The sequence below is a fragment of the Carcharodon carcharias genome, chromosome 3, assembly GCF_017639515.1.
Source record: "Carcharodon carcharias isolate sCarCar2 chromosome 3, sCarCar2.pri, whole genome shotgun sequence".
Lineage (NCBI taxonomy): Eukaryota > Metazoa > Chordata > Chondrichthyes > Lamniformes > Lamnidae > Carcharodon > Carcharodon carcharias.
Window position 1 is genome coordinate 181,853,467 of NC_054469.1, and position 9,959 is coordinate 181,863,425.

The following is a 9,959-nucleotide window of genomic DNA, read 5'->3' on the forward strand; positions in this document are numbered from 1 at the left end:
GCAGGTATTGCACCTTCTGCGATTGCATGGGAAGGTGCCATGGGAAAGGGATGAGGGGTTGGGGGTGATGAAAGAGTGGACCAGGGTATCAGGGCCTCCCTTCTCCTCACTTTTCACCCCATCAGCCTCTGCATTCAAAGGATCAACCTCTGCCATTTCCAACTTCAGCATGATGTCACCACCAAACACATCGTCCCATGACCACCACCCCCCCCATCAGCATTCCGTAGGGGCCATTCCCTCCATGACACCCCACCCTACCTCTATGCCACTATCTGCATCTTCTTTACTCTTTACCACGACCATTAACACTCCCTTTGTCTTGTGCCCATGACATCTTTGTCAATCCCTCCTTAGCTGTCATACCTATCCCCGACTTCTATCTTGCTCCACCCCTCTTAAACAATATAAAATCCATCTCATTTCTACTCTTTAGCTATGAAGAAGAGTCATACGGACTTGAAATGTTAATTCTGTTTCTCTCTCCACAGACGCTGCCAGACCTGCTGAGTTTTACCAGCATTTTCTGTTTTTATTTAACATCAGTTGGGTATGGCTGCTGTGAAGGCTGCATTGTGTGTGCATTTGGATGTGGCCATGGTGGGAGCTTTGTTTCATTCTGTTTTGTTTAAGTGGTGTTTTCATTAGGCTCTGTCAAGATATTTATAGGTTGCTCAAGCTCCAGTGAGGTTTTTTCCCTCATTTTGTATTGCTATACATCCCAGAAAGCTTGAGACTAGCTATGGTGAGGGAGTTGCCATGGTAACAGCTGGCATTCAATTGTGAGGATGAGTACACAGCTGTTTAAATAATTCTGCATTCCACATATGTGATTCTCTTTATTTGTACCTTTTTTCCCCTTGCTGGTTTTGTCCCTAGCTTTATCTTCTGAAGGCATTGCTGAGTTCACCTTCTGGTTCTGGGAATGAGGAGAATTAAGTGTCAGCAGGGGACCATTTATGGACAGTTCATAATGTTTAGGTTAGTGATGGAAAAGGGCTAGGAGTAAAAATATTTAATTGCAGCAGGGCCAATTTCAGTGGGATGAGAACAGACCTGGCCAAGGTAAATTGCAATGGAAGATTGGCAGGCAAAACTGCATCTTTAAGGATGAAATAGGTCAGGTACAGTTGAGGTACATTCCAATGGTACAGCAACCAAAGCCAGAGCTCCCTGGCTGATGAAAGAGATAAAAAATAAGATGAAGCAGAAAAAGCAGAATATGACGGGTGTCAGGTTGATAATTCAAGTAAGAACCAGGCTGACTATACATAATTCAGCAGAGCACAGAAAAAGGAACTCAGAGAGGCAAAGAGATTGTATGAGAAGAAACTTGCAGCTAATAAAAAAGTGAATCCACAAGTCTTCTATTGGAATATAAATGCATAAATCTAGTTGTAGGGCAAATTAGGGACCAAAAATGGTATCAACACACGGATGCAGACAGAATCACAGAATCACACAGTGCAGAAGAGGCCCTTTGGCCCATCGAGTCTGCACTGACATGCGAGAAGCACCTGACCTACCTATCTAATCCCATTTACCAGCACTTGGCCCATATCCTTGAATGTTATGACGTGCCAAGTGCTCATCCAGATACTTTTTAAAGAATGTGAGGCAAGCCGCCTCCACCACCCTCCCAGGCAGTGCGTTCCAGACCATCACCACCCTCTGGGTAAAAAAATTTTTCTTCACATCCCCTCTAAACGTCCTGCCTCTCACTTTGAACTTGTGTCCCCTTGTGACTGACCCTTCAACTAAGGGAAACAGCTGCTCCCTGTCTATGCTCCTCATAATCTTCTACACCTCGATCAGGTCGCCCCTCAGTCTTCTCTGCTCCAATGAAAACAACACAAGTCTATCCAACCTCTCTTCATAACTTAAATGTTTCATCCCAGGCAACATCCTGGTGAATCCCCTCTGCACCCCCTCCAATGCAATCACATCCTGCCTATAATGTGGCGACCAGAACTGCACCAGCTGTGGCCTCACCAAGGTTCTATACAACTCCAACATGACCTCCTTACTTTTGTAATCTATGTCTCGATTGATAAAGGCAAGTGTCCCATATGCCTTTTTCACCACCCCACTAACATGCCTCTCCACCTTCGGAGATCTATGGACACACACTCCAAGGTCCCTTTGTTCCTCAGAACCTCCTAGTGTCATGCTGTTCATTGAATACTTCCTCGTCAAATTACACCTTCCAAAGTGTATCAGCTCACACTTTTCAGCGTTAAATTTCATCTGCCACTTATCTGCCCTTTTGACCATCCCATCTATATCTTCCTGTAGCCTAAGACACTCAGCCTCACTGTTAACCACCCGGCCAATCTTTGTGTCATCCGCAAACTTACTAATCCTACCCCCCACATAGTTATCTATGTTGTTTATATAAATGACGAATAATAGGGAACCCAGCACAGATCCCTGTGGTACGCCACTGGACACTGGCTTCCAGTCACTGAAGCAGCCTTCTGTCATCACCCTCTGTCTCCTACAACTAAGCCAATTTTGAATCCACCTCATCAAATTACCCTGTATCCCATGTGCATTTGCCTTCTTTATAAGTCTCCCATGTGGGAACTTGTCAAAGGCTTTGCTGAAATCCATATAAACTACATCAACTGCACTATCCTCATCTACACACCTGGTCACCTCCTCAAAAAATTCAATCAAATTTGTTAGGCATGAGCTCCCTGACAAAGCCATGCTGACTATCCCTGAACAAACCTTGCCTCTCCAAGTGGAGATAGATTCTCTCCTTCAGAATTTTCTCCAGAAGTTTCCCTACCACTGACGTGAGACTCACTGGTCTGTAGTTCCCTGGCTCATCTCTACAACCCTTATTAAATAGCGGATCCACATTAGCTGTTCTCCAGTTCTCTGACACCTCCCCCGTGGCCAGAGAGGAATTAAAAATTTGGGTCAGAGCCCCTGCAATCTCCTCCCTTGCCTCCCTCAGCAGTCTGGGACACAAATCTGGGACCTGGAGATTTGTCCACTTTTAAGCCTGCCAACACCTCCAATACCTTGTCTCCTCCCTATATCAATTTGCTCAAGAACCTTGCAGTCTCTCTCCCTGAGATCCATACCTTCACCCTCATTCTCTTGGGTGAAGACGGATATGAAGTATTTGTTCAACACTCTACCGATGTCCCCTGGCTCCACCCATACATTGCCCCCTTGGTCCCTAATGGGCCCTACTCTTTCCCTGGTTATCCTCTTCCCATTGATAGACTTATAGAATATCTTGGGATTTACTCTACTTTTACTAGCCAGAGCTTTCTCATATCCCCTCGTTGCTCTCTTAAATTGCTTTCTTAAGCTCCACCCTACACGTTCTGTATTCCATTAATGCCTCTGCTGATTTGCTTCCCTTGTACCTGCTAAAAGCCTCTCTTTTCCTTCCCATCGTATCCTGAATATTTCTGGTCATCTATGATTCTCTGGGCTTGTTACTCCTTCCTATCACCATAGAGGGAACATGCTGAGCCTGTACCCTCCCCATTTCCTTTTTGAAAGCCCCCACTGCTCTTCTGTAGATTTCCACGCAAGTAGCTGTTCCCAGTCTACCTTGGCCAGATCCTGCCTTATTTTACTAAAATCTGTTCTCCCCCAATCCAAAACATGTTTTTGCAACTTGCCTATTTCTTTGTCCATAACAAGCTTAAATTGTACTATGCAATTGTACTCACCAAGGCTGAGATACTAAATGAGTACTTTACATTCATTTTTATCAAGGAAAATGCTGCCAAAGTCATAGTGAAAGAGACATAGTTAAGACACTGGGCTAATTATTAAAGAGATAATATTAGGAGATCAGGCTATAAATCAAATTGATGTCACCAGGACCGGATAGGATGTATCCTAGAATACTGAGGAAGGACTGAAGAAGTGCAAATCAAAATCGTGTGTAAGGATAAATCCAGCAACTAAAGGCCAATAAGTGTAACCTTTGTGATGGAAAAGTTTTTAGAAATGATAATTTGGGTCAACATTAATAGTCACTTGGACAGTGTGGATTAATTAAGGAAAGCCAGCATGGATTTGTGAGAGGCAGAATGTGTTTATTTAACTTGTTTGACTCTTTTGTTCAGATAATAGAGAAGATTGATGAGGATAATGTGATGTACACTGACTTCAGTGTACAGAAGTGTACACTGACTTCTAAAAGGCATTTGTTAACGTGCCACACAATAGGCTTGCCATCAAAGTTGAAGCTGATGGAATAAAATAGACAGTAGCAGCATGGTGATGAAGTTGGTTGATATAGAGTATGAAAGTAAGGAGATCATGAAGTATCTTTATAAACCATTGGTTCAGTCTCAATTGGAGTATCGTGTCTAATTCTGTGCACCACACTTTAGGAAGGATGTGAAAGCTTTAAAGAGGGTGCAGAAAAGAGTTACAAGAATGGCTCTGGATTGAGGGACTTCAATTACCTGGATAGATTGGGGAAGCTTGGGTGGTTCTCCTTAGAGAAAGGAAAGTTGGGAGGAAATTTCATAGATGTGTTCAGAATTATGAAGGGCCTGGACAGAATAGTTAGAGAGAAACTAAGACACCAATCTAAGGTGAATGGTTGGAAAAACATTTTTACCCAGCAACTGGTTAGGATCTGGAAAATGCTGCTGAGAGTTTGGTAAAGGCAGATTCAGGTGTGGCTTTGGATAATTAACTGAAAAGAAAGAAAAATGAATGTCTATGGGGAAAGAGCAGACGTGTAGGACTAGCTGAGTTGCACTTGCAGAGGGCTGGTACAGACACCATTGGGATGAATGGCTTCTTTCTGTGCTATAACAATTCAATGATTCTAAGTGACCTCACCCATACGGCTATTATTAATGTATGACATGTAACAGCGAATGTTGTCAAACAGTTCAACCAATGTATGGGGTGGCCACTCAACCATAATCAATTCTGTCCTCACCTGGTGTGGCTCAGTTGGTAGCATCTCACCTTTGAGTCAGAATGTTATGGTTTCAGGCCCACTTAGAGACAGGGACAAGAAATTTCCCATTGGCAAGTGGGGGCAGGGCCCGCTAGATGATGCAGAATGATGTCAGGCGGAACTCCCGATGTCATCCCGCATCATTTGCATTTTCAGGTCAGCGGGGGTGCAGCCGAGTCAACTTTGCGCCCGCCGACCTGTCAACAGCCTATTGAGGCCATTCAAAAAACAATTAAGCTCATTAGTAGACCTGCCCGTCCAACCTTAAGGTTGGCGGCAGGTCGGGAGTGCTGGCAGCTACCTGAAAAAGCATGAAACCTCATCCGCAGGCGGGATGAGGTTTCATGACTGAATTAAAAAATTAAGAGACACTTTTAATTAACGTTATGTCCATGTCCCAACTCATGTCACGTTGTCACATGAGGAGACATGGATGGTGAATGAAATTTTCACTGCAGTAAGTTTTTTTATTTTGGGAACTGATCTCCCTGAGGCAGCACTTAGCCTCAGGGAGATCGGAGTACTCCTTTGTGCACATGCGCGAAGGAGCGCATTTCCGATTTTGGGAATCCCCACCCCCCCCACCCACACAGGAAGCGCATAGGGCTTCTCTGCAGACCTTAATTTTAAGGCCCACCCACTAAAAATGGCCCCTCCCCCCGAATAGGGGCGCCGATTGGAGAGCAGCCCGCCCATGCCCAGCCCCACACTTCCCCTCCCCTGATGGGGGAAAAATTTTGCCCATGGTTCCCAAGCTGAAGTTGGAATCTCAGTGTACATTGAGAATAAAACCTGAGAAGGAATCTGAGGCCTATGTAGCTCAATTACTCACTAAATCATTGAAAAAAAACATCATCTGTACATGAGAGCCTATAAATGTGTATATGCTACATTGTCTTAGATACAGGAATTGTGTTTTTTTGATACAGATGAATCCAACCAGTCTGACAGGATAACCTGGATTATGCTGACGTTCATTGCAGTAACAATATGCATGCTTCTCATTCTGTGCATGCATCTTGTGTACAGGGTAAGTACCTCTTTTATTTGTTTTTATGAAAGGTGGGTCCCTGTCTCACAGACTGTGGATATTGCCAACTAGCCATAGTCCACAAAGGACTATAGGCATCTCTCACCGTAATAGAGAGCTAATTGATTACATAGCTTGGGGGAGCACCATGCTACATCAAATGTGGAACATTGCAGGCCTCCATGAACTGCCACAGCCAGTATGGGGATTGAACCCATGCTGTTTGGCATCATTCTGCATCACACTCTAGCCAATTGAGCTAGCCAACCCGTACACAGACTGTGGGACAGCACAGCTATTGGAGGTATATAGAAACTTGTAGAAATGCTACCCTGGTGGCAAAGCGAACAGTCACAAATCTATAACTAGAATTAAAATTGCTAGAAGTGAAGGGAAACAATTAGCCTTATGAATATAACTTAGGAATGGAGCTGAATTTTAATATGAATATTGATAATATTGTCTTAATAAGTTTTCTATGTTGTGCTTTTTGCGCCCCTTCCAGAAACATTCCAGAGCAATGGAAACCTGTGCATGACAAATGAGGAAGAACATGAAGAGCTACTCACAACCATTTGGGGACAAAATACATGTTTATACATGTATTTAATGCTGAAGCACCGATCGATTGCAATATTGACATGAGGCCTGAAGCCTAGTGCAAGTTCGGGTGTGGGCTACACTAAGTAGCATTCATAGATCAGAAGTGCACAGATTGATGGGATGAAAGGATTTCTCACTCTGCCCACTCGGAAAGTTTGAAGTGAAATGAAGTTGGACAGTTTCAACATAGCTGCTAATGGATCCACAATATAACCAATTTTCAACTTCTGTAGCGCACTAGGGATGCCAATGGAAAATTGTGTATTGCCAGGCCATGATCTTCCAACATTTGAAGGGGATACAGGACTCCCTACTCTGTGCTGGGAAGTGGAAAATCTGGGCCAACATACCCCTGAATTAGCAATCTCACTCATGCAGTAAATACCACAGATTAGCTCATGCTGGCTGGTTTCACTTCAGTTCTTGTACTGAGCACGCGAGCTTCCTCCAAAACTCAAAGCTTGCACACTTGCAGGTGCATGTACACATATTGTCTAATAGCTTCAGAAGAGAATGGTTCTGGCAGGCAGGCCTAATAATAACATACAGATGTATTGCAATGAGATTCCCGACCTCCGATTGCAGGAAACACATCCCACCATCAGCAGACTGAGCGGAAGATTGCAAACTGCTTTCACGTTGTTGTGAAACCGATTTTTGGCCTTTTCACCATATTGTCCGTTCACAACTGAACACGCCCAACACCGGCAGGCATGGAAAATCCCAGCCCCAGTCTCAGGGTGCTCACTCACTCTTGCCCACTGTGAGAGTGCATGTCGGTGTGTGCGAGTGAATGTGAATGAGAACCCTGAGAAAGGAATTGAGCCACGCACACACACACACTCTCCCCTCACACACACACACCCACTTTCCCCTCACACACACTCTCCCTTCGCACACACACACCCACTCTCCCCTCATACACCCACTTTCCCCTCACACACACCCACTCTCCCCTCACACTCTCACCACGCACATATCCACTCTCCCCACACCTCACTCTCCCCTCACACACACCCACTCTCCCCTCACACACACACCCACTCTCCCCTCACACCTCACTCTCCCCTCACACACACCCACTCTCCCTCACACACACACACCCACTCTCCCCTCACACCTCACTCTCCCCTCACACACACCCACTCTCCCTCACACACACACACCCACTCTCCCCTCACACCCACTCTCCCCTCACACACACACATCCACTCTCCCCTCACACCCACTCTCCCCTCACACACACACACCCACTCTCCCCTCAAACACACAAACCCACTCTCCCCACACGCCCACTCTCACCTCACACCCACTCGCCCCTCACACACACTCTCCCCTTACACACACACACCCACACACACACACAAACATTCTCTTCTCTCTCTCACACACACACACACACACAGACACACTCTCCCTTCACACACAAACACCACCACTCTCCCCTCAAACACACTCTCCCCTCACACACACACATACCCCTACTCTCCATTCACTCACACACACACACACACACACACACACACACACACATGTGTTTGTCAATAGATGTATAGTTGAAGATATGAGGCATGCAGCACTGGTAAGTGTGAAAGGATGAGATGCAATATATGAATGTTTGGCATAAGTAATAATTGCTAACGGGTGTGATGAAAGCGTGCACATTGTGCAGTTTGTGAGGTTGGTGGTGTTGGTAGGAGGTGGCATTTGGAAATGCATTTACTGATCTTGGCCATTCATGTGAAGTCATTGAACCTCTTCCAGCACTGAATAGGCACATGACATTGATCAACCCTGCAGGTAGATCACCTTTCAATCTCCCCTACTGAAACTTTATGTGCTGTACCAGAAAATCCAGGAACTGCCTCTCCGGCCTGCTGTGCTATTACACTGATTCTTCCTGCTCCTAAAGTGTTTCCCAGTCAGCTGAATGAGCTGTTGCAGTCAGAATGCACCTCTCCTTTAAGAAATGCAGGCTAGCTTTAATTGATGCAAACCTCGCATGAATTTGGAAGTCCTGTTGTACTACATATGGTCTCTCAGCAGTAGGTTTAGACCTGGGCTTCATGTCACAATCATGGAAATAAGCAGATAGCACAAATATTTTCAACAGGCATGGGTTAATCACACATTGTGACCCCCATGCCCATTAACAGGTCTTATCGGATTTTTGGCCCTACATTTCTTGCACTTAAGTCACTCCTAGTATGATTTATTTCAGCATAGCTAATTACTGAGTGTTTAACTTTTGTGGAAGTCAATTATATTTTATTTGGTCTGCAATTTTTACCTCAGAGTTTCAGCTATGCTCTAAATTTGGTGTTAAAATTAATGTATTATTGGATGAGTTATGAAAGATCTGTTGTATGAATGATATGATCAGCACTAACTAGATAAAAAGAAAGCATATCCAGCAAGGAAATGGCCACCCTGTGGGCCAATACTATTTGACACCATTTCTAAGGCAGCCGTTTGAAGTAAACCATTGTTAAAGCTAACGAGTAAAGGAGGTGCTCTATTTGGAACAAAATTCTGTGTTGTCGGTTCACAGTCAGCACAACTATCCTTTAATTGCACTCTTTTGTATATATATCAGAAAATCTATGAACTAACACACAATTATAATCATAATAACAGCTTGCATTTATATAGCATTCTTAATGTAGAAACATTTCCTGAAGTTCTTCACAAACGTAAAAGGCAAAATGAGGAAGAAAGTGAGGTGTTCTCCATTTTTTAATGTGGTTTATCTTTCACATTATTGCTCCATCCTCTTTTTTAAACTATTTCCTGTTTGCACTTTGTTTAATTTAGAAATTTGCTTTCTTAACCATGTGATTGTAGCCAATCCAATAGGTTGTCTTTGCCAAAAATAATTTGGAAGGCATATGGGGATTTTATGCTGTGTAGGAATGGGGAACATCACATGACTCTTAAACTTCAGAACATAAAACCCTTTGTAGGAGCCACTCACTCATAGTTTGGTTCTTGATGTGGGTGGTAGGCCTATACTGAAGGGATGTGGAAAATAATCCACAGTAGAGATCTGAGAAATAACTTTATGATGAGATTTCTAAACCAAGAATTGCATCGTGGAAGGGAGAACCCATCTCTTTATTAAAAATTGTAACTGGAAATTGGGAAAGGTTTTAAATTACATTCTTGTAGATTAATGACAGAGTCATCAGGACAGAATCCAACAGCATAATCTTCATACTTATACTAAACCTTACTGTTTAGATTGTCCTCCTGTAGATAACATGCAGTTTGGTGAATCGGTTATCAAAATAAATCTTTAAATCACACCTCTTTCTTTTATGCGTTATGGTTTAGTGAGCAAAGCCTGAAGATAGATGAGAAAGAGCATTAAGT

General features: G+C 43.8%; 1 protein-coding gene across 2 annotated transcripts in view; it reads left to right on the plus strand.

Moving 5' to 3' along the window:
• The window catches only part of LOC121276460 (CD83 antigen-like), a 38,291-nt gene extending 31,304 nt beyond the window's left edge, over positions 1–6,987 (plus strand). For both annotated transcript variants that reach the window (XM_041184890.1, XM_041184891.1), the window contains exons 4-5: positions 5,884–5,984; positions 6,490–6,987. In XM_041184890.1, the coding sequence (XP_041040824.1) occupies positions 5,884–5,984; positions 6,490–6,522 (134 nt within the window). In that variant the 3' untranslated portion in view covers positions 6,523–6,987. The remainder of the gene's footprint in view (positions 1–5,883; positions 5,985–6,489) is intronic.
• Positions 6,988–9,959: the final 2,972 nt, after the last annotated feature.